Raw genomic sequence first — 25603 nt, forward strand, 5'->3', positions numbered from 1 at the left:
AGAGAAAGAAAAATGGAGAGCAACAAGTACAGTTCCTGTTAGAGGGAAGAGAGGGAGGAGGGGATCATTCAGCAGTAGCACGGTGGCAGCAGTGGCTGTGGCTGGGTTATGCGTCCCCTCCCCGCCCTACAGAGAGAGATAGAGAGAGAGAGAGAGAGAGAGAGAGGAAGGAAAGAAGAGTGGGAGGAGACTACACCATCCTGCACCTTGCAAGAGTGCTGCCTTCTCTCTTTCTTCCTCTGTGGTGTTGTCGGCACTCCTTTCACTCTGTGGTGTTGTTTGTTTTGTGGTGCGCTGACCTGTTCTCTCTCACTAATATGAGGACTCTCCACAGGTTGAAGTTGATGAGTTCTCCGAGCCTCAGCGAACTGGGCAAGAGTGAGAAGGCAGCCTTGGAGGAGAGGGGCACCCAGCAGCGCAGGGCAGGGGCCAACGCCACCTGGAACAGGTAATGCACACATGTAGAATTTTGTTTCTTAATAATAATAATAATAATAATAATAATAATCTTCATTAATGAAAAACTTTTCAATTAGTGGAAAACATAAACACACCTCAGAAGAGATGGAGTCCTGTCTGTGCAAAGAGAGAGAAAGTGAAGGATAATGGAGAGACATGCTTCTCTAGTCATCTACAGCTGTTTGTTTTGCAGTGTGTGTGTGTGTGTGTGTGTGTGTGTGTGTGTGTGTGTTTTTTAAAGTGTTTGTGTTGCTTCTGCCACCACCTTCTCTTCCTTTCTATGCACAGAAAAGATGCTGTCACTTATACACAGTACCCTGCAGTCGGCTCCAGTCTGCTGTAGTTTGTCTGCATTCATGCATTAGCTACACATAGGGCTCCAGCGGTCAGTGCAGGGTTGGCGTTTGGTGGCACTAAACATTCCGGCCCTCTCGTCTCCATCAGCTGGTTGAGATGCAGAGGCGAACACAAAGAGGTCACTCAGAGAAGAGAGGCCTTTGTTTCCTCACGCACTTGTTCTCTCGCACGCATACACACCGAGAGCAGCGCATGGGTGGTATTTGTGCCGTTAATACAATTGGCCCCTGATGGGGTTTGTGAGTTTGTGTGTATGAGAAACAGAGAGAGAGAGAGAGAGAGGGGGAAAGAGGAAAGGCAATTTAGCAGCATTACATGCTGTGTATTTCAATATAAAAATATATATATATTACATTTATTTACATACTTTTATATATATTACATCTATATATATATATCTATCTCTCTATCTGTCTATATATACACTCATATTTTAGTTACATAAAATTTTACAGGAAATGAACAAAAGCACAGGGTTAGATTGTATTCCATTACACACATCTGCACAGGTTTCATCAGCTGGGCGTGGTTTGTTCCTCTGACACAGCATACATGCTTGCCTTATACGGAATCGTGTTGGTGCTTTTCACCATATATGACACCATACATCTCTTTAGATCAGTCATATAGAAGTCATATAGGTGCATCCTGCCTTCATCTAAATACACAGAGCACTGTACCAAAGTTTAGGCCCCTGAAAAAACTGGGCTGTACGTATGTATTTATGCATTTGCTTAGAGAAATTCTGATATTAGAAGAACAATTTATGCCCAACATTAAATATGGATACGGACAGAACCACCTGTCCGTACTCTGCGTTCATTTCGCATGAAGCCCTCTGGAAACCGTGGGGGCAGGCTAGCTAATAGTTCAAGTGAAACACAACCGCTGCCATATGGACACAGCGTAGAAGTGACTCTGGCAGGAAATAAATTGATTGCGGAACCTTTTTACATTATTTACAGTAGTTTACACCACTGTTGCTTTCGCCTTTTTTCGTAGAAAGTACGTTATCACAACCTCTCTGCCATGTTTGTTGTTGTCTGACACTTTTGACTCTGAACTGCCCTCTAGTGGATGTATTGCTTAAATTCAGGAGGCATTTTCGTAAGTAACGGGAGTATAAATGAGCCTTAAGGATCCTAATGTGGCTCATGCTTTTGACATTTTTTTACGAGAACACATAGTCCCATTTTTTATTTATGTGTAAAGTCCTGTACCATCACTCTACCACCTCAAGTGTATCACATGCCTTTTCCGTCTGTGACGGTGCTTGTCAGCTTGTTTAGAAATGCATGTGAAAAGCGTGCCCTTCAGTGGTGGCTCAAAGTGCAAATTACACTTTCTGGCTACAGGGGGAGCCCACGAGCAAGAAATAACTACATGCCTGGATTAACCCTCCATGGCTTATTACAGACTTCTGTACAAACTGGCAAGGCCATTCTCTGCTAATAGAAGTAACACTTTCGTCCCGCCGTCTGTTCATAGCTAAATTAGGGGTTCTGCAGCTAATTATACATGATGTTTTACAAGCCTAAGTGCAGTTATTGTCAACATAAATGAGTTTAAACAGCTTGTTAAGCTGCCTAAGACTCACCTGATGTGTTTTGTGTGTGTGTTTCTGTCTGCAGCATCCATAATGCAGTAATTGCTGTGTTCCAGAAGAAAGACCTGGGAGATAATGAGCTATACTCCCTGAATGAAGGGGTCAGGTAAGCGAAATGAGCTTTGTCCTCCAGAACCCTGTGCGGGTTTTTATTCCTCATCTCCATTCACTGCCCATCCACACACTTATCCACTTAATGCTCTTTCATTGCTACATTAAAAGACCCACATTCACCAAGTTAAAACGTTTAAAGAGCATTCTGAACACCTTAAAAGCTTTATGCACTGAGGAAACATCCGACAAACACGCCTGATGTCTGAGGCTGCTAATCGAAAACCATACTCCTGCTGAGTAGTGGAAACTGATACTCTTAAGTACACCCACTCTACCACGCGAAGACAATGACAGAAAGAAAGAAAGAAGCCAAAACCGCATGTTAATTTTCCTAAGCTGTTGTGAGAGTGGTGTTATTTTTCAGATTGTATCTACTTTTCTTATTGCAGAACAATGCTGCAGCTCACCACATGCTAACACATGCTGGTGTACCTGAGTGCTCATCTTGCGCTTGGTTGTAGAACCTTCACAATTTAAAATCATGCTTGATGGAGATGCTTTGGAATAGTTTCTTATACTTCTTTGTAGTCTAAGGAGCTGTGCTGAAACAGAGGTGATAACAGTAAAAATGAAAGAATTCTAGAAAGATGACCTACTTTAAAATGTTAAGACATTGTAAAATGATTCATACCTGCAGCTTTATCAGTTTCACTTTTATTAACAGGTCTGAATCTCCCAGCTCGTCCAGAATTGTGTGTGCTTTAGGGGTGTCTCGAAGTGCTAAATACACTTCATGACTGTAGGGGCAGACCAGGAGCAAGAAATACCAATTCTTGCATAATGCCGCTTTAATGTTGTTGTCATGTTCCTACTGTGATATTCGGGATTAGCTTTAAGCCAGATATAAAAAGCACTGTGTTGCCTAAAAACGACTACTTCAGACTGGACTGTGCTTTGAATATTATCCCAAAAGGTTAATTGCCTAAATTGCCTTAATGCACTACCACTATGGCCTGGGGGTTACGAGTTGGAATCCTGAGCCATGCTGCTTTGCCATCAGTGGCCGGAGTCCGAGAGAGCACAATTGAGGGGCTCTGCGCTTTTCTCAGAGCCTGTTGTCTGCCCGGCGTTTCTGCGTGGACAGCAGTTGGAAAAGAGGCGGCTGGCTTTGCGTGTATGGCAGGAGACATGTTAGGTCCTTACCCTCCTAGTGTTGGGAATATTGCTAGTGTTAGGGGAGAAAAATTCGACAAAGCAAAAATGCAATGTTTTCTGTTTTGCTGCTCTCCATGAACCTCACCTTTTCCCCATCCCTTTCTCAAGGGGTGCATAGAGAAATTGTGATACGTGCCTCAGGAAAATGTGACAACGCATCGTTGAGGATGAACCCTTCTATTTATATCTAATTTGATATCTGTTCATATTAATATCTAATGTAATTGCAGTCTTTGAACAAGCAGTACTAATCAACCGCCCACTCCAGCATAGTCATGTGATGCACTGAACTCCTCCCACTCCCTCAGTAGATTATGTGGCAATATTATTATTCCAGAATTTATTTTACTTTTATTTTATTAACATTGAGTCAAATTATGTATCGTTACACCCCCATGATCACTGACCTCAGCTGAGGCCCCTGAGAAAACTTGTATTTCTAGATAATGGTTCTCACTGGTTCTCACTGGTTCTCCAGACAGATCTATTTCAGCAGCCTTTTTCTCAGCATCTCCGGACTTTCTTTTGAGCGTGGTGTTGTGTTTTTTTAGATACACAGCATATAGTGCAATATCAGGACCACTTCTGGTTTGGAATGAACTCGACCCAGTATAGCAGCTTTATTTACCATATAGGAGCACATTGTAGTTTTATAATTACAGTGTAAACGCCTTGCCACCCAAATAATACCCACTCTGTGGTGTTCCCATGGGGTTGAAAAACAGACTGAAAGGTGACTGTGTAGCCTGAATGTGTTCAATCAGCGAAATCTTGCTGACTTTCAATTATGTGTAGTTCATGTGCGGCTTTGGAGCAGTTTCTTTTTCACTGGGCTAGTTTGGGACAACTCAGAGATTTGTGTTCTGTATGTTTATATTTAAGCTGTTGCTACTACTGATAAAAACTGATCTATCAAATTAAAAAAAATGATAACTTTAAATGGACTTTTCCTGCTAGTTAGACTTCTTGTTTCTTACCTTGTCTTGTCCCATGCAATTGTAGTAAAAAAAAACATGCTGTCAGATGTGGGGGGCTTTCGCCAAATGTCTGTTGTTCAATGCAGGTTTAATGTGGTCATCTCTTTGTTTGACTACTGATGTGTTTGACGTGCGCCAATCCGTTCATTGTGAGAGTTTTTGCAAATCCCTTATTTGCAAAGTGTGGCCAGGTTTGTTCTCGAGGCTGACGTGAAATGAATCATAAAAAACAGCAAAGTGTAGCTTTGTAATAGCTAAAGTGGAGAGGGTTTTTTTTTTAATACTGCTGTGGTCAGAAGTTTCCATATGGACGTGAATTTCCTGACAATATTGACTTTCAGTGGTTTCTTTGTTCTTTTTCTGGGGCAAAATGAGTGTACAACATAAACAAGAACTTTTTTAGGGAGGGGTGGTTCTGAAATCAAAACAGGGTCAGAATTATACAGACAGATTGTACATAAATATAAGCTAGTGGGAGGAGTAGCCACTTTGCCATGGTCTGGAAGAAGACCCAAACAAAAAGAAATTGGTTTGGATGCTCAGGAACAACTCATGAACCACAAAGGCACAGGTTTGTCATGAACTGGAAGCTGCTGGAACACCACTGTCAAATGTCAGGTTTTACATTGGCATGGACTGAGAGGCTGCCACCAAAAAAAAGAAGCCTCTGCTCCATGCAAAGAGCCTTCTGGAAGAACTTTTTATGGTTGTGAGACAAAGACTCACCTGCTCGGCCATATTGACCAGATGTTATTTGGAAGACCCCAAGAACACTGTACCGACTGTTAAGCTTGGTGGTGGTAGCATCATGTTCTCAGGCTGTTTTGCTGCCAGTGGAACTGGTGCTGTCCATAAAGTAAATGGAATAATGGAATAAATAAAGAAGAAGGAGGATATATCATATCAGCTAGACACACTTGGGTGTTCCAACAGGACAGTAACCCCAAACACACATCACAGATGATTATGGAATGGATAAAACAGGCTATGGTTAAACTTAGAGTGGCCTTCAGAAAGTCTAGTCCATGCCAGGAAACCAAAAAAAAAAAATTGACCAATTCTGACAAGAAGTGTGGTCAAATCTCCAACCAGAATTCTGCCAAAAGGTGCAACTTGCTGTTTTATCTGAACCTTTTTTGTTCTGAAGTCTAAATGATAGTGAAACCATACCGGGTGTAATCATTCAGGTCACATCACTGTGTTGTACTGCAAATGACCACAAGGTTCAAACCATTTCTTATCTGATCGCCAGACACTGTTCCTGTAATATGGTGTTGTAAAGGCCAGTGTACAACAGGATGAATGAAAACTGAAGGCAGGCTGTGGTGTAAGTGGTGTAACTGCCTTTGCAAACCACGAAAGCTACAGTGTACAAAGTGCAGAGTCGTTGACCGACCTATGTGTGCAGTGGGTCGTCTTGGAAATGGGGTATGTCGTGGCTTGGAGTCTCATTTCCCGCGTGCGTACAATTACAGAGACGTGACCTCATCAGTTTGAGAAGCACAGGAAACAGGAAGCACCTGTTCCCTTGGCCCACAAAAAAATACCTACTGGGATCAGAAGGCCAACATGGGGCTGTAGTGCACAGATTAAAGGTTTAGGAAATTGGCTGCATGGTTTCTCGGTCTAGGCATGAGTTAAATTAGGGACAGACTAGATGAGGGTTCATAAAGCAGCAAAGCAAGGCCAGTGAGGTGATCTGTCGTCACTGATCTGTACTCTGTAAGCTAAGTGAAAAAGGAGTTGGGTGATATAACTAGAAGATAATTGATATAACTAACATGATACCTGAAGGCATTCTTATGATAAACAGTACACGCCACAATGTGATGTTTTTCCGAGTTTTGATTGGCTAGAAAAGGGAGGATTCTTCAGTCCAGTGCTCTTTATTGCACACACACTGTCCCATATTAATATAAATAACGATCTAGCAGTAGCAGTTTTCTTCTCCATATGTTTCCTCCCATTTTTGTCCGGTTAAGCAAATTTTGAAATATCAACTCAGCTTTCGAATAAGTGCAATTAAATACATGCAGTAAATGTCCAAACAAAATTAGTTGTGGCCAAAAATCTACCAGTGGGAATGCATTGAAATGTGTTTGTAATATTTTAACTGAAAATTCAAAGTACAGGTCACTTTTTTTAAAGCTACAAACACCACATTTGGCAAAATTGTAGAAGTAATAGAGTTGTTTCCTGATTTATGGTTGAACCGACCCAATTTATAGTTTTCCTCATAGGTGTAGCTGAGAGAATGTGCGCCACCCCCTTCATTGCTCTCCAGTACTGTCTGTGTAATTTTTGGGCAAATGCTTTGGCACTTCACAACACAACAAGTTTGTGGACACAGCTCTGTTACCCAAACGTATTTTCATTCCACCATCTAGGCAAAGCTTTTTGGACTCCAACATTTAGACAAACGCATTAGCATTAAACATTGCAACGCCTTAGCAACAAACACCTATATCACAGCAACACAGTTTCTGCAGGGACTGCACTCATAGTCATATCATAGTGAATGGGCCTAATTTTGTTGTTTACAAATGTTGTTACTGTTAAATACTGACGATATTCATGGTATGCCCAGAAAAGCTTAATGTCACATAAGTTGTCATTATAACAATGAAATCTCACCTTATTGCCCACCTGTACGGTGAGTTCTGCTTGGTTGTGTGTACAGCACTTTACTAACTCGTCTGCTCCATACGCTTGTGTTGCAGGCAGCTGCTGAAGACCGAGCTGGGCTCCTTCTTCACTGAGTACCTGCAGGTGAGGACCTGCTAAATAAGTCAAGGAGGAATGTGACTGGTGTGATGCTGAGACCACCTTTCCTCTTCACTCTTGTCAGCGATGATGCTTCACAGCACTTGACTAGGAAATCTAAGGGCCAGCTTTTTGAGTCAGTTAGACGTATACACAATATACATATAGGATATTAAATGAGTTGGTAACTTATTTTCACAAGGCAATATTCACAACTAGAAGGCTTTTAGGAGTCTGTGAACTGCCCTCAGTGTAATAAATTCTTAATCATTCTGCAGTTGGAACTGTGTGAAACCCGTTGAGTTATTATACAGCTAGGGCATTTTTTTTTCTTGGCTATATCGTTGCTTTTCTAAACTTTGAGTGGTTGTCATGGGCTACCAGTTGTAAGTCATGACTCACTTGTGTGAAGGAATTGTCATCAACGTGCACAAGGACAGGTGCTTCCTGACCAGAAATTCCTCACATGAGCTCCAACTAACGAGAGCAAGCTACACTCCAGCTGTGGATCTGGAGTGGCTTAAAGATTTGCAAATGTGCAACAATATACACTATTAACTTGTTCCTACGCTGATTGGCTGTTTCATCAGGTACATCTGACCTGCACAACCTTGTCGGCCTCACTGCTCCACTAACAATGACCCTTTACTCAGATAATATGTGGTCAGTGGTGGGCCTGTAGTCGTCCCTTTTTTTGTGGAAGGCAAGGTTTAAGGTGGACTGATCCTCTTAGATTAGTTCAGTGCATGGATATGAGGGACTGTGTTGCCTTTTCTACAACATGGGGTTTTAATGAGGTACTAGGAAATATTCAGAAGTACCTAGTTTTGTGTTTTGTTTTTTTCTTCCACAGAACCAGCTCCTAACCAAGGGAATGGTCATACTGCGAGACAAAATTCGCTTCTATGAAGGTAAGAGACTGAAGCCTTTGGGCGGAAATCAGAGCGTGTGATGAAAGGGGTATAAAAGTTGGCTTTTCTTCAGAAATGTTTTGTACGACTGTGATCGCTCAGATCAAAGCGCAGTTACCGCACGTAGCGATACCCACATCACTGTCCACAGCTTACACCTGCAAGGAAGGTGGGTAAAAGTGAGCGTAATCTTTGTGCGAGAGTCTGATGGATTTCCAAAAGAGTGTAAGTGAGTGAGTTTGTGTTCTTGACCTAAAGGGGTCATGCATTCAACATAACCGTGTTGCATAGACATCATCAGCCGAAAGGCCTGCCGAAAGGCCTGCCTACCTCCTGCAGTCTTCTGCTGTGGCTTTTAACAACTTCCTTTAAACTTTAAAACCAGACACAAAAGAAAGACGGATGTCCTCTGTTGTTGTATGTAGAGCATGCATTCTGCAGGTTGTCTGATGGGTGACATAGCTTGTTGTTTTTTCTGGGTGCCCACACAGGTCAGAAGTTGTTGGACTCTCTAGCTGAAACCTGGGACTTTTTCTTCTGTGATGTGCTCACCATGCTGCAAGCTATATTCTACCCAGTCCAGGTACTGTCCCCTGTCCCTATTTAATGCATATCTGGAAGCATCCATATTGGTTAAATATACTACATTTATTAGGCTGTGTGTGTTTGTATATATATATATATACACACACACACACATACGTATGGACAAAAGTATTGGTACACCCACACTTTACACCTACATGAGCTTTAATAACATTCCAGTATAAGTCCATAAGTCAGTAGGCATTAAAATTGAGTTGGTCTCCCTTTGCAGCTCTAACAGCAGGTCTGGAAATCTGCAGTTACTGAGTCGACAGAGCACTGGAGACTTTTCTGCACTATGCTTCACAGCACTCGGCCACCCCACTCTGTATCTTTATGTGGTCTGCCACTTTGTGGCTGAGTTGCTGTGGTTCCTTAACACTTCCAATAGTACCACTTTTGACTGTATCATGTATATATGCACACAACATAAACAACAATATTTATAATATTGTATTTTTTTTGTGTGTGTGTGTGTGTGTGTGTAGGGTAAGGAACCCTCAGTGAGGCAACTAGCTCTGCTGCACTTCAGGAACATCATTACTCTGAATCTAAAACTGGAGGATGCCCTGTCCCGGCCCCGTGCCCGAGTGCCCCCTTCTATCATACAGATGTTGCTCATACTGCAGGTAAACCTTAAAAAACGGATTTCAGTAAAACGGCTTCCCAGACTTTCCTCACTGTCCTCCCAACACAGACCTCCCAACAAGTGGGTTTTAATTGGGGTCTGGCTTTCTCCTAATGAACTGTGTGGGGTTTTGCATTGTCTTGTTTAGATGAACATTTCTGGTAGTTTTCCTCAAACAGCTGTTAAACATCAGTGGTTGAAATACGGGCACATGAACAGTTCTTTCTGACTGCTCTTGTATTTGAATTGTCTGATTTCTGGTTTATTTTCACAGTAGAGAGGGGTTTATACAGCATCTGATGATCATTTCTGAGTGAATTCCAGCAAGATGTTTTTGATTATTGGCTCATTATTCACTAGCACATGTCTTTGGAACAGGCAGTGCTAAAAAACATGCTATACTTTTTTAATTCCCTTTCTATTTAGCCTTTCACACTGTAACAAGCTTGCCATTCATAACGAAATAGACACAGTGTTTTCTTGCAATCTGGACACAAGCATGCAGACAATTTGCAGACAACATTTCAAGCGTTTCACCACAGTTTCCAACCTTTCCGATTTCCTCTTATTCAGTACCTGCTGAGCATGATTCAGACTCTGAGTCTATGTGTGTGTGTGTGTGTGTGTGTGTGTGTGTGTGTGTGTGTGTGTGTGCGCATGTGTATGTTTCCCTGTCTGTGTGTTACCATTGCTTACTGCCAGGAGACTACATGACTATGAGCTCTGATTTAAAGTGCTATTTCTAAGAAATGTCTGGGTCATGAAGGCCTGTCTAACAGCAGGTGACTCACTCTCACTGACTAAATCTCATATGCCGAAAGAGGAAGGTGGTAAAATCCCAAAGAGAAGCAGAATGGGAACGCTGTAGGGGAAACTGACAGATCTTTAGGGGAAAAAAAGTGCAGCTTTTAGTTGGAATTGCCATAAGAGTTCTGTTTGGTTGCTCAAAATAAAGTTAGGGCTGGATTATGTGTGGGCTAAGCAGTGTTCAGCATTAGAGACATTACTGAAGATCTCCCACTGGCTGATAAAACATAAATACAATATCACGCTAAACTTCAAGAGCTTTTATAATGCACAATATGTCAAAATACTTATTATTAATCTGTTCATCTGGAATCAAAAACTGTGAGTACAATTTATATTCAACATATCTCACATTGCTCCGCAAAGATGACTAGACTAACCAGGACTAATTATGCCCTCTTTAGTTGCTGTTCTAGATTGACTGATGATTTCCACCACATGCTTGGATGGGCAGTCCATTCAGAAATTGTGGATTGATTGTGTGTGTATAGACGATTCTATGAGTGGTCAGTTGTCCATGAGTATTCTTGTTTCAGCAGGTAGGCTGCTACAGGGCTGGTTCACCACTGTCCCAGGCTTTCTAAGACTAGATTTTGCTGCCGTTTTCTATTAGAAATTTTCCTGAGGCCTTTAGAAATATCTCAACTTGCTCTCTGTTGAGAAATCGGCTGAAAAAGTGACTTAAACTAGAGTTGCTTGATAGATGAGTTTCAAACACTCCTTTGCAGTGCCTGAAACGGAATTGTCCAGCACCCAATTGTATGTAATGCTGTTTGTCTGTCAGAGTGCTTTTAGTAATCCTATACTGTAGACTGTTGTAAGCAACTGAACTTAGATGGAGAGGAATCCTAGTATGGTCTGTTTGGAAGCCTAATGGACAGTTTTAATAACTCATGTAAAATATCCAAGGATATGTTCATGATAACTGATGATAAAGTGTGCCTGTTGTGTGAGAACTGTCTGAACAATAGTGAAACGTTGTCTGCCACCTTATCTCAAGATCTCTGAACATATGACAAGGGGAGCACTAGATGTCTAGTATTGTCTAACACCCTCTTGCATGTGTTTTTTTTTTGACGTCAAGAGCAGATCATTATGAGTAGTAATGACGCCAGGGTCAACTCTAACACAGGCACTTGGGAGTTTACCGTTGAGTCTGGCAGTCGGGTTAATATATGACTACAGGAAATCTGTGTATGAAGGGCCTCTGTTTTAGCATGTAGAGTGTTGTGGTGTGTGTGGTACATTTGCTAAAGCTTTTTTTTTTTTTTAAACACTATTAAGAGATGAGGTAACATAATAACATAATAAACACATCATTTCTTTTGTAAAATGTAACTGATAAAGAGTCTTCTATTTTTTCACTGTATATGGCTTTGGGTCTGTTTTGAAAAGGGTAGTGTATGGTCATCAGAACTACCGGAGGAAAGAGAAAAAACAAAAACAACCAAAAACACAGTTCAAAAAGTACAGTTAATTTGCTGCTACATCTATGCACCTTGTATGTGTGTTTCTAGGAAAACTAGGATTTGTTGAGTTTGTTGAGTGCTGTTGGTTTAGTGACTGTTATTGTGTTGTTGGCATCTTTTAATCATATTTTCATAGCTTTATTAAGTGTGTAACAATGCATCGCAACAGCACAGTGATTCAATGTGACAGTGTGCATCATGAAGAATAGATAGTCTGTTAATTGACTTTCATTAGTAGAATTATTCGTCCGCTGGATAGCAGAGGTGCAACAGTACACAAAAGTGACGGAATGAACACCATGGTTTGGACCTCATGGTTGATGTGAGTTTGGTAAAACGGGAAAGTAACCCCCCCCAAGTAACCCAGAGGAAGGAACTATTTAAGTTGAACTATTTAAGATCTCATGATTCCTCCTAGACACAGCTAAGTCCTGCTCAAGAAAAATGTGAGACAATTTTCTCCTGTTTCTGAAATTCTGCACCTGAGAAACAACCTATATATGGCTTACCCCACCTAACAAAGCAAGGCTTATTAAACACTGAGGTGTATTATTCAGTAACTATAGGGACTTCTGTACAGACTGGTGGGGCTAGTCCTTAGTAATAGAAGTTTGTAATAACACTTTAAATAAAACTTTTAATAACACTCTTTTTGGTCTCCATTTCTCCTTAGACAAAGCTAGGAAAAGACATCTTTCCTTTGGGAAAGCCTATAGTGCATGCTTCCGCACACACACCCTACAACTGTCCAAAAACTACTGTCACCATAGCAATACTTCTAAATGCACTTTTCCCACAATTCCCACAATGCCATGCAAATACAAACTTTCCTTGCTAATGACTTGCTTGTGGAATAGCTGATAGATGATAAAGTAGAAACACATAGCATTACAAACTTAATGCAAAGTGATAGATACTGATCAATTGGTGAACCCAGTAGTATGTTAAACAGAATCATACCCAAATTGCTATTCAGAGATACAAGCTAATTTCATAACAGAGCCCTAGGTCATTATTGATTGATTTGTATTTGCTCTGCTTGATCAGTTGATGCCTTGTACAGGGCAGTGTTTCTCTGAGGCCATCAGCCATGTTTGTGTTAATGTACCCAGTGTGGGAAGTGTTCTCAAAAGGCAGAGGGCATCTCGTGCTCTGCACTAAAGCTTGTTCCCCTTCTCCATTCATCTGTGGCCTCAGGCTCCCTTAACCCACATACTCAGGGGGAAATGCTGCTATAAATACACTCGTTTGGGCCTCAGCCCCCTCTTTTGAGTCAGCACTGCACATTCCCAGCTTCCAGGCCCCGATTTTTCATAGAAATGCCGAACAGATAAAAAAAGAGGAGTCACTATTTTGGAGATTTGTGAAAAAGCTGCTGTGTGAGTTTTTGGTAAGAATTTATTGCATGTATGTTTGACTTCCCTTTAGCTGGAAATGAAGGCTGGCACATTCACATTTTTTCTACTGTGCAGTGGCCTTGACAAACAGAGTGATTAAAAGAACGGAAGCAAGATAAGAAGTTATAAGTAGCCACACAGAAATAGGTGGCTATTAGCATTTCCTGTTTCGGGAGCTTTTTTTTTCCAGTTTCTTGCTGTTGTTATTTACTCCAACACTCTTAAAAGCAAAGGTGCCACAACAGGATCTTTAAGCAATGTCATTGATAAAGAGCCATGTGTGTGAGATGTGGCTCTATTTCAAAGCTGGGACCAGATTCGCAAAAGCTTACCTAAGAAAAACGTTCTCCAAAATGCAGTTCTCCAAAAAAATTCTCAAATATTCTCCTATATATCCTATAACATGGACTTTTATGCTGTATTTCACAGAGAAAGTCATTCTCGTCATTCTTGAACAGAAGTGATTAAAGGCCTCTTGTGTGCCACTCAGCTCCACTCAGTCTTCATGTTATGCAGTTCCCTGAGGAGTGTTCTTTGAGAAATTGGTGAAGGACCTGCGCTGACTTTTAGAAGCAATTCTTACCTGGAAGCGAAGCCCTGTCCGTCCGTTACGTCTTTCAGCCAGCAATTCAGCCGATGTTTTCACACACATACCCTACGAAACCCCATCTTTGGAAGAGTTATAAGGCCAGAACATGTGTTAAATATGATGTTGAATGAAACAGAATGAAACGAATGAAAAAAGGAAGAGAAAAATGAACAATAGTGAGTCATTCTCTCTATGTGGAAAGACAGAGACAGAGAAGGGGGCGGCCCCCGTTAGTCAGTTTTGTGTTTTGACGCAGTTCTGACGAGAATGTCAGTATGCCTGTAGACTGGGATTTCTGCCACTGCTAGTAGACCTGTATGACCGTAGACTTCGAGACACCTCTAAATTGAGCTACTTCCTTTAAACTGTGGCCTTTGTCATCCTCGTGCAACGCCATCTGCAGGAGTCTAAAGTTACTACCACCTTATACACGCAAGCTGACTCATTTGTCTGGGGAGCTTAGCTGTTGATGCTGAATCGCATTTTGCATAAAGAATGAAATGCATAAAGAACATTAGGGAAAACCTCGCCAAGTGTCAATCAAAAAAGCAAAAAAGGAGACAACTTTAGACTTAATAATAGCCTTGATATGTCTAGCATCTGCTAGGTTTTGAAAGAGGAATATTAACCAGCAATGACTAATATATGGATTTTCACAGAGGTTTCACATTTGTAGCTTAAATCAGACACTGTGGGCGAAAGCAGGGGATGCAGAAGATGCTGTTGACCTACAACAGCTGACACAACATGTGAGTCCACATATAGAATAGTACAGAATACCACTGTGCTCCGAATTTGTTATTCATATTTCCAGCCGTGTGTGTGTGTGTAGGAGGGTTTTGGCAGATGAGAGTGGTCAGAGGTAGTCATTTTATGGAGCTAAATAAGTGTCAGGTAGAGGCATGGTTTTGTTCAGTGTGAGTCAGTGAGTGGGCTGGAGTGAAACTAACATTACATTCACTACCCTCACAGCTACTGACTGAAGGGGAGCGAAAATACACACTCAATCACCTGCCATTCAGTGCACGTAAACTTTCTCACACTTTCGCAATCTCTCTCTCCCGCTCCCTCTTAAGTGTTCCACTTTTGTGTACTCGACCTGACAGGAGGAAGCTGTGTGTGTTTATGCTCGTCTGTTTATTGTTTGCGGGTGGCCTAGTTGTTTCCATTGCTGGTCGTGAACACTGGCAGGCTCCCTCGCTGTGCTTGAAGGGAGGATTTTTCTGACACACAGTGGAAATTCACCAAGTCAGCCCCAAGAAGACAACACAGCCTGGTTAGGCCACACCCCAATGTCTGCAAATGCAGTCACACACTGCAAAAAAACAACAAAAAAAAAAAACCAAACATGTCTGATATTATCTAGAATGACGTGTAAGATCATTCATTCTATTATCTGACTATTTTATCTCTTTGAAGCGATCATAAAAAATGACCTGACTCTGATTTTGTCAGACATTTAATCAGACAATAACTCTAGCCAGGCTGACGTCCAGCCGCCACACCGCAGGGTTAGCTTATAAAAAAAATTTCTTTTTGTGATGAGAAATATCAAACACAGCTTTTACAGTCGTGTTGTTTTTAGGGTATTTTTGCAGTGCTTATTCTGAGGCAAGCACTAGAGGAGGTATTTTGTTGGCTGATATCAGAGATTTATGTCTGCCAGTGCCGATCAAGCAGGGCAGCTTAATATACGTTTCTTTGTATAGCACTTTGTATGTTCAACTAGCAACCTGGAGGGGTGAGGGCTGATATATGCCTCCTAGCTAATTGCCACACAAGGCTATGAGAATTAATATGGACTTGCTACAAAGAGCCTTCTGTAAGGTGAGATACTAGATTCTGGAGCATGGCTTCAAAGATTTGCTTCCATTTCAGCTCTTCCCAAAAGGAGTTTGAAGGATGTAGGCCATGTATCTTTGGAGGCCTTTCATACTATGTGGCCGAGGGGGTATTTTGTTGGCTGATATCGAAGATATATGTCTGTCAGTGCCGATCAAGCAGTCATAAAACATGAAAACTGAGACTACACCCATCTGGATTAGCAGCACAGAGAAATATGTCTATTTTAATGATCTTTTCTAATAATTAAAAGAAAATGATTCAAATGCAGGTATTTTAATGCAGGTAGTTCAGTGTCATCACCTAAACATTCATTGGGACAGAAGGTCATGTGTGTTCTGCGCAGCACCAGGTGCCTCTGCTTTGTGAGGAGTTTTGTGTGTGTTCTCCCCATATCTGTGTGGGCTTCCTTCGGGTACTTTACGATATCATCCCACCTCTCAAAAACACATGGTGGCTGAATTGGCTATGCTAAACTGCCAGTCTGTGTGGTGCCCTTCCATGGACCAGGGTGTGATCCTGCATTGTACTCGATGATTCCAGGTAGTCTCTGGATCCCTCATGACCCTCACCAGGAACAAACAGATTTCAGTGTGGGTCCATACATACATCCAGCCCCACAACGCACTTTGTCTTTTCCTTCCAGCACATTTACCACGGCAGCACTGTCAGATCTTACACAGTAACTGTGCTGCGTGTACTTGCTTGGGGACTATAGGGATGAAAAGGAAGAAATGAAACAAGTCCTCCCCGCCCCCACTTCCCTTTGACACTGCATCTTGGAAAAGACCCAGTGCGAACAATTGTCATTTCTAAATTAGGCAGTGCTCCTACAAACAACACTACCCAGTCCATTTCTCTCAGTGCCCTGGCATTGCAGAGGGGAAGGAGGTTGGAGAAACGAGTAAACACTCATTTCAATTTGTTTGTTTAGTCTAAACCTGAGTCTGAGGTTCTGTTCATTCATTGGAGATGTGCAGGACATCAGCCTAGCACCATCATGTGGATGTGGAAGGCCATTACAAAGAGGAGTTGCTTTCATTTTAATAACCAATAAAAAAACTCTTTCTCTCTTTCACTCTTTCTACTCTCTCTTGCTTGTCATTGTTTGATAAACCCATGTCCTGTGCTGTGTGTTGCAGGGGGTGCATGAGTCTCGAGGAGTGAGTGAGGACTACCTAAAGCTGGAGGCTCTGATCCAGAAGGTTGTGTCTCCTTATCTGGGCACTCATGGTCTCTACACTGATGACGGATCTGTGGCGCAGTGCTCCTGTGTGATGGGTAATCCTCAGTCAAACCGTGTGGCAGTTTGTCCTCATAGTGTAATTGTGGTGGAAGCCAGTTTGGGTGCAACCTACCTCACAGGAGTAATGCATGTCTGAATAACGGCATCATCAGACAGATAGATGCTTAGAAGAAATTCCACAAACTGTTTAGCATCACTGTCACAAGAAACCTTGTATCTAAGAGAAGAAAAATGTTGTTAAAGCTAACATTTAACAAGTTATAAAGTTCTGCTAATCCATTTGTTGTGAATTACCCACACAACAATAAGGGCAGCTTAATATACGTTTCTTTGTATAGCACTTTGTATGTTCAACTAGTAACCTGGAGGGGTGAGGGCTGATATATGCCTCCTAGCTAATTGCCACACAGGCTATGAGAATTAATATGGACTTGCTACAAGAGCCTGGACTTTTCTGTAAGGTGAGATACTAGATTCTGGAACATGGCTTCCATGTAATGGCACCTACAGTTGGCTGGGGCAGCTCTCGCAGACCAGAAATCTGACACACTGACTTGATTGATAAAATAGCCAAACCCATAATTAAAAGGGCTGCCACTCATATAGGAAGATTAACAGCTTGAAACCGATAGCAACCTGATTAGACAAAAATGTTATCATTATTATTTGAGACCACTTTTCTCTCCATCTCTCTTTCTCCCAGAGAAACGGCTGATGCGACGCTGGCCCAAGCCTGGCGACACACCTGCTAAAAACCCTGTGGTTCGCTCAAAGAGTTACAACATCCCCATGCTGACGCCTGTGGTCGAATACGACACTGAGACAGCCTCAGTGGGCAGCGTGGGAGTCCGTCGTCACTCAGTCTGCGAGATGACTTCCTGCCTGGAAGAGCCCTCCTTTTCCAGCGTGCCATCCAGTCCTGAGACAGACATTGCATCCCCGCTGTCAGCTAGCCGGCCCGACGTCTCAATAGAGCAAGAGTCAGCCTTTTCTGCCAGTGCAGGGCAGACAGATAATGGCTCTTCACCCGCGTCCCCCTCTATCTGCCCTAAATGTTCCCCAGGACCCTTCAGCCCATGCAGCTTGCGTGACTCTGGTTCTAAGCCAGGTGAGGAGGAGGCCTCACTACCCAGTGGCTCGTCCAGCCCGGAGACGATAGTTGATCAGATCCTGGAGTCTCTAGACTCAGACGCAGAGGGAATATTCATAGAGTTCCCCCGTCGCTGCTCAGACTCGTCCACATTTAGCAGAGAGAGTGAGCGGCAGAGCGTGGCCTAAAACTCACCACGACCCGAAAAGCAGTTCTCAACTGTTCCTGTTTTTTAGGAACATCTTAACACAGTTGGAAGAGTTGATGGGGTGAACAAGAGGGACTGGTTTTGTAGACGCTTACTGGAGATTTCCATTTAATTCGACATTCCTTGTTCTTTTCTTTTGAATGTTTAAAGAGAACTCCACTCTGCCACCTCTGCTTAGCTGATCAAACGGGACAAGGTACGAACTGACCGGACGACTCTCTTTTTGTTTGTTTTAAGACACTGATATTCAGCAGATTGCGCGTGTGAACGCATAGATTATATTTTTAGGCAATTCATTTCAAATTATTAATCAGAAAAAATATATATATAAAATTTAAGTATTATTAAGAAATTAAGAAATGTAAGTATTTTACAGAATCCTTTGATTTGTGTCTGAAATTTTTGTAAACTATTTTGACAATCATGGTTCCCCTTTAGAATAATAAATTAATATATTATAATTGTTACAAGCCTATTTATTTGTAATTTTGTATAATAATTAAAAAAAGAATAATAATTTCAAGGATTAAATACAGATGTTTAATTCATTCCCATGTCTCTGTACTGATTCGTAGATGTACTTTCGCCAGTACACTGGCTAAATGAGTCCCTGTTGAGAAGTTGAGGAGTCCTTACTGCTCGAGTTTGGGCCGTTCCTGAGGATAATTTACAAGAGTCGCAACTTTAGTGGTGTGGTTCATGTTAACTTCTGTAACCATTCAAACCCTGGCTGAGCTGCCTGTAGCACCAGCACACATTAACTCAGCAAGGAACGCAGGATGCCGAGGGGAGTAGGAGGCATCTGCTTGTTCAAAGCTCCCTCACAGCTAAGGACTGTTCAGATGGCTAACTGCATCATTTGGCAGGTGAGGCAGAATCACTGGACCATTCACCAATCCAGAGATGTGGATAGACTTGTTTTTTAATGTTGCCCTAATAGAATTAATAATAGAGAATTTATAGAGAAAGACATTTTTCTGTCCTTTTTTTCCATCGGGAGGATAAGTTAATGAAGTCATGAAGAGGCTGTACTCTCACTAAGCTGTTTTTTTTGTTTGGTTATGTTTGCATGTAAACACCATTACGAGATACAAGCAGGCCCCACCAAAATAAATGTAACTTACCTGGAAAGCACACACACACACACACACACACACACACACACACACACACACACACACACAAATAACTAATACCTGGTTTTCTGATTTTCAAAACTCTTTATCGGTTCTTTCTCAGACAGTGTTCTTTGTGAACACCACATATTCCCATCAAAGATCAGCAAACTAATGAGTGACAGTTTAATAACAAAACCCAAACAGAAACTACAGGAACACAATGCAGAGAAATGGATACAAAGGAAAAGGTGACCACAGCCCTTTTTAAAAGAACTCTCAGAGGAACGAACGCTTAAAGCAAGAACTAATACATTCTTCTCCAGCAGATCCAGAACAGAACCAAAAACAAAGGGAAAAGAAAAGCACTTTGGTCATCCTCACTGACTGTCCCATGCAGAAGTACAAAAACAGAAACATCTTCAAGGCTCTTCTTCTGACCAACTTTTGACATTGAGTAACAATTTCTTCACTTTAAAGTGCACATTTTGAGGCATTTCTGACTGAGGCGGAGAACGAACACACACACACACACACACACACACACACACACACACACACACACACACACACTGTATCACACTTACACACCCTAAGTACACCTTTTACACTGGGTGTCAATAGTCTAAAGAGTTGCCATTCAGAAACAGACGAACAGTAATGAAAGTAACGAACACATTCGGGCTACAGACGCACCACTGCTCTCCAGCTTTTGTCTTCAAGGCGCACCACAGCTTTCTTTACGGATTTCTCAAGGCCCCAGTCCTGCTCTCCTCAGATCCCTCTAACACACAACTCTGAAAACAAAGTGAGACTGCTGCTGAAATAAAACTTTACGGAGACGAACCAAATGCCGCACAAATAACAGCAGGTGTGAACGTCATGAAAACAGCACGTAACATTAGCTCATAACACACAAACACTCACACACAGGAAAAGGAGCTTGACCCAGCTCCGCTGAATCTGTGTGTGTATGTGTGTGTCTGTCAGTTGTACTAATATATATATATATATATATATTCAGAAATATTCAGGCTTCAGAAACATCCTGCTTTTACCAAACGGTCATCGAACGACGTCTAGCGTGATCGCTACCTGCTCATAACTTTGGTGGTCCGCTGCTATAAGTGACCTATAACGTTAACCAGGTGAGGGACTGAACTCCTTATTGCCAGTCTTAGCTCCTGAACATGGATCTCAAACAACCAGAGCGTCTCTGCTCCCCAACCATGCCGGCATGCTTGCAGTCAGAGTACACCTGCACACCAGTATGTATGCAGCACTGCCCTACAATCAGGACTTTTCTCTCCCTCCTCGACTAATCCCCTCGCTGTTCCTGTAACGATGAAATTCCACGAGCTAAAATAATACTTTAAAACAATTAAAACAGCTAAACATGTGAGAACTCCAAAAAAACACTGAGAGGGTAAAATAAATATCTGAATTGCACAAGTGAAGTATAAGAACTCTGATATGTCAGAGGAGAAAAGGGCCAAAAGTCCATTGTCAGGTGGCCCCTCGTAACGGGGACTCGGCGCCCTCCCGTGGTCAAACTGTGTGCTGTCCACTGCGAGAAGGCTGGAGCCTGTAGTCAGCTCACTGTCATGACTTGATCTTCCAAAGCTGCAGGAGGAAAAGCATCCACAAAGACACGTATAAGCAAGGACCGTCAAAATGATTCCTTTTTAACCCTTTAAAGCCAAGTGCATCATATTTCATACATATTTAAGTTGTTGAGACCTCAACATCATATTTAAATAATGAAATGTCTTTAAATAAGCATTACATAATGTATACATTATTATATATTGTTATAATTATATATAAATGACAGAATTGTAATAATTAAATTAATTCATTAGACACATGCTTTCTTGTCTCCTGATGAATTATCCATTTAAGTCACGCAAACGCTTGAGTAAAGACAAAAGGTTAAACACTTTTGTGTTCCATAGGGTTTCTGTGCAACATAAGAGAGATGTGAGAGCAGCCAGGGGGCAGAAAGCAGCATGAAGCTCTCTTCATAGCAGAAAATCACAGAAGACTATGGCCACAGATCTGAAAGCCATCAGTGGTCGGGAATAACGTAGAGATCTGGTCATTTCTCACCAGTATGTAATGTGATCTAATCCAGCTGTTTCCTCACAGTCCTAGACCTAACAAGCTGCCATGCATCTCTCTTCATGTACAGCATGTTTACAGTAGCTGTCAAACTCAATGTTGAAATCTACAATGATTACAGCACCCACTGTTGCATGTAACCAGGAAACAGGTCTATATGTCTTAGTTTGTTAAAAAAAAAGCTCTTCTGTGTTTTTTTTTATCATTCAAATAAACACGTAATTAATTTATTATTTGAAACACTTGTTTTAAAGAAACAAAGGGGTTGAAGTGTAAACACTGGGATGGGCTCAAAATTCCTCAATTTGGAAAAGTGAGAACTGAACCATCAATCACCTTCACGTTGAAGCCCAGCAGGTCACTGATGACCCCTGAAACGGCAGACAGGATGACAACCTGCGTGATGTTGTACAGGAGGGGGTTCATGGTAAGGCCGTATAACCTGAATGGAGAATCCAACTCCTGACGGTGGAGACAGAGAAAGACATACATATACATAAAAATACATCATTCTTATTAGTATTATTAGCATGGCGTGTGCTTTTGTACAAGGTGCCAATCATATCTATCTATTTCTATCTATTTCACTAGCAGATAATAAGGATTTTAGTCCTTGTTTTAGTAGATGACATCACTTCAAACAAGTAGAAAAATAAGTTAGAGTAAGGAGTTAATTAATCTTATGAATACAGTGTAATCTCAAAATTATATAAATCAGAAATTGTTGATATTTGACTACATTAAAGAGCATTTCTTTGTAGTGTAGTGTACAGTTCTTTAGTTGAACACCCCTAGAAACATGGGCTGCATATTTTCATTACTGACTGCACTGAACTGAACCGACCCAGACGTATTCATTTTGCACTAAAGACATTTACATTACATTTACATTTATGGTATTTAGCTGCCGCTCTTATCCAGAACGACTTACAAGGTTACTCGTATTATAGAGGTGGACCAACTTAAATGTTAGGAGTCTTGCCCGAGGACTCTTATTGGTGTAGCACAGCATAGTCATCCAGACCAGGAATTGAACCCCAGTCTGCCACATGGTATAATAGCTCACTGGCAGGTAGTGGTGTTATTTGTTGCGCCACACCAAGGACATTGCATGCTGCCAATTTTATTACCAATGCCACTGCTGCAACGTGTTGGAACTAGCATGGTTGTCAGCACTTCCTGGAAAGCTGAGGTTTGTGCATTGCACTGCATCATTAGCATATCGGCTGTGAGCGTTTTATGTGGCGCGTTTACCTAATTATGTATGAACATATGGTAAGAATGACAAATTCAAACCTTCAGCAGTTTGGTGGCCAGCTTGAGAACATTGTTGACCAGTGTCAGCTCTTCTTTCTTGTTTGGTTTCTTCTCCATTTTCAAGTACAGATTAATCTGGTTGAGGGGGGGGAAAAGGAGAAACGTGCTGAATACTTACAAACAACAGGGCTTGAGTGTAAACCCTTGAATCTCCATTTGTGCCATTTTTCACATTTTGGAGCAGTGTTTGGGTACATGCATGAGAGTAGTTTAGCTGTGCTACATTAGCACAACAGCACGCTATGCTCTGCATGTTTGCTCAAAGATATATCGTCAAAGATCTCTCATTATGGCCAAATCCTGTTTAAGGGCTGACCTAAGAGCAACCAGGTGACATGTGCGGACCTCAGAATCTTTGTGCAAGCTCTCTATGCCATTAAAAGTAAACTCGAGTGTGTGTGTCCGAGTGAGTTAGCGCCCACTTTCTGGTGACCTGTACCTGTTCGGTCAGTAGAATGGAGGTGTTGCTGTACTTCTTGCTGGTCTCGGAGCCCAGAGTGACAAAGCGCAGCAGGAAGAGAGACAGAGACAAGCACCAAATCACCAGCTCCCAGTTATAGTGAAACTCCAGAAACGTCTCGTGAACGTGGAGCAACTGCACAGCAAGGGGAAAGATAATGAACAGCTGGAACAAACTGTCTAATAGCGCTTCTTATTTCTTACAAATACAAACGCTCATCCTGCAGTTACTCAGAGCAGCATCTGAATAATGGGTCCCAAGAACGAGAGAAAACAAAGCTTCGACAGCCTTCACACGGACTCTGTTCTCTCTCGCTCTCTCTCTCTCAGATAGCATCTCCTCTACACACCTGGGCACAGCAGATGAAGACCACGGAGAGAGTAAGAAGGAAGGCAGAGGAGACAATGACGTCCACAGAACGTTGGGGACCACGTCTCTGTTTGACAGACAGGAAAAAGCAAAAAGATTCCACACAGATGACCAACTGAGCTGACCATTATTCAGTGTTTTCAGTAATATTCTTTTTTTTTTTAATCGAATAATTCCATGTCATTATTTTTATATCTAATAATCCCATTAATCTTTTTTTTTAATTACAATATTACATAAGATTTGTTAAATACCTTCAAGTAGGAGCGCAGAGAAAGCCACATTTTAATGTTCTGCACTTTCTTCAGCCGGAAATGAGGCACCTCAGACTTCCTGGCTCTCCGGGCCGAGGTTAGGTGACCAAAGAGCTTAGCAAAGAGCAGCCTCTGCGAAAAGCCAAACAGATGTCAGTGAGATTTAAACTCTGTTCAGCCTCAGGCCGCTCTCTGCAGGATGTTCATAATGAATTAATGAATGATATATTATTTATAGTATAAACCATTATCTCGAAACAGCCCTTGTGTGTATTTTAGAGTGATTATTCAGCTTTCTTAAATCAATGAAAACAGAAGGTGAGCAATGCATATTTTTTCTTTTATAGTTTCCAGATAACAAAAAGAGCTCAAAGCAAAAATTTGGGCACCCTGCATGGTCAGTGCACAGTACAGTAACAATCTCTGTCAAGTATCAAAGCTTGTACATGATTTTTGTTCCAAGCCAAGAGTCTTTTAAACCGTTGTATGATTTTCACCCTTTCTTCCTTGCAAATGGCTTCCAGATCTGTGAGATTCGAGATTGTGAGATCATGTTTAGTTTGGGGCATTGTTAGGCCATGGCAAAAATCTTCAGCTTGCGGCCCTTAAGGTAGTCCATTGTGGATTTTTAAGTGTGTTTAACATCAGTACCCTGCTGTAAATGACATCATCTATTCATGGTCAGCTTTTTAACAGATAGTGTGATTATTTTCCCCCTCCATCAGTGAAAGCATTTCACTGGCATCCCTGTTTCACTGGCTGCAACACAAGCTGTGTCTTGACATCCACTATTCCTGTTAACTGCCACTTCCTAATTACATTACAAACTAATGAAACTGTCAGAACACCAGACAGTCGTTTAGAGGAGCCCATAGCTGCTGATTGTTAGGGCAAGGTTGGAGAGTCAGAACATTTATAAAGCTTTACATCACCTGGTCTTTCCCAATAATGACTGAACAAGCCAGAGCCTTAACAAGCTGATTGAAGCCTGAGACCTTGGTAAAAGTTATCTGAGAGCTTAGATCTCTTGGGCTGCCTAAATCTGCATAGTCCTCTTTACTGTTTTCCACTGTAAACTGTACAAAACAGAAATTCAACACTAATCTTAACAAAACTGATCTTTAACGTGATGCCTTTTTAATATCAGTTCATATCTTCTTATCTCACTATTTACACTAACATACATTTTGCCCAGTGGTGCCCAAACTTTTCCATGACCCTTTTTTTTTATGCTAGAATTTGAACATACTAACATTTTCTGACGAGAGAACACTCAACCCAAAACTGGACTGATCAGACTGATATTAAACAAAATCAAGCAACAATAAAAATTTTTTTAAAAAACAGGGAAGCAGTTTGTCAGTTCTAAAGAGAAACTATGTATATAATAATTTCATATCAAATCAGGTATTTATAATTTCATATAAATGATACATAAGCTACAAGTTATCTGCCAATATGGTAAGTAATGCTTCACCCACCTGCTTGTACGTCCTCTCGGCCACACTGAGCAGAAAGAAGAAGAGCCAGATCAGGCAGACGCGCACCATGAAGCTCACAGTCACCATGGCGATCACCATGAAGTCAGAAGAGGAGCCAAAGGCAATGGAGACCATCTCACCGGCTGAGAGAGAGGCCAGTTGCTCCAGATCTTTGTACTGGAAAAGTCTATATGCAAAGGGTGTGAGGCCAAGAGTCACAGCCACCAAATTCCCAAAGATCTGGTAGCCAATGCCAGGGGTGTACAGATTTACCTACACACCA

At 41.6% G+C, this 25603-nt stretch overlaps 2 protein-coding genes across 9 annotated transcripts in view; one reads left to right on the top strand and one right to left on the bottom strand.

Moving 5' to 3' along the window:
• Window positions 1–18727, top strand: part of prr5b (proline rich 5b (renal)) — a 42553-nt gene extending 23826 nt beyond the window's left edge. For all 5 annotated transcript variants that reach the window (XM_072672528.1, XM_072672524.1, XM_072672523.1 and 2 more), the window contains 8 exons: window positions 335–448; window positions 2448–2528; window positions 7389–7437; window positions 8285–8342; window positions 8834–8925; window positions 9416–9556; window positions 16802–16940; window positions 17609–18727. In XM_072672528.1, the coding sequence (XP_072528629.1) occupies window positions 345–448; window positions 2448–2528; window positions 7389–7437; window positions 8285–8342; window positions 8834–8925; window positions 9416–9556; window positions 16802–16940; window positions 17609–18183 (1239 nt within the window). In that variant the 5' untranslated portion in view covers window positions 335–344 and the 3' untranslated portion in view covers window positions 18184–18727. The remainder of the gene's footprint in view (window positions 1–334; window positions 449–2447; window positions 2529–7388; window positions 7438–8284; window positions 8343–8833; window positions 8926–9415; window positions 9557–16801; window positions 16941–17608) is intronic.
• Window positions 18728–19403: 676 nt separating this feature from the next.
• The window catches only part of LOC140549165 (protein PHTF2-like), a 55810-nt gene continuing 49610 nt past the window's right edge, over window positions 19404–25603 (bottom strand). For all 4 annotated transcript variants that reach the window (XM_072672532.1, XM_072672534.1, XM_072672531.1 and 1 more), the window contains 7 exons: window positions 25321–25593; window positions 23840–23971; window positions 23566–23652; window positions 23196–23351; window positions 22736–22831; window positions 21776–21901; window positions 19404–20941 (listed from right to left, as the gene is read on the bottom strand). In XM_072672532.1, the coding sequence (XP_072528633.1) occupies window positions 20921–20941; window positions 21776–21901; window positions 22736–22831; window positions 23196–23351; window positions 23566–23652; window positions 23840–23971; window positions 25321–25593 (891 nt within the window). In that variant the 3' untranslated portion in view covers window positions 19404–20920. The remainder of the gene's footprint in view (window positions 20942–21775; window positions 21902–22735; window positions 22832–23195; window positions 23352–23565; window positions 23653–23839; window positions 23972–25320; window positions 25594–25603) is intronic.

The sequence above is a fragment of the Salminus brasiliensis genome, chromosome 2 (genome assembly GCF_030463535.1).
Source record: "Salminus brasiliensis chromosome 2, fSalBra1.hap2, whole genome shotgun sequence".
NCBI classification, from domain to species: Eukaryota; Metazoa; Chordata; class Actinopteri; order Characiformes; family Bryconidae; genus Salminus; species Salminus brasiliensis.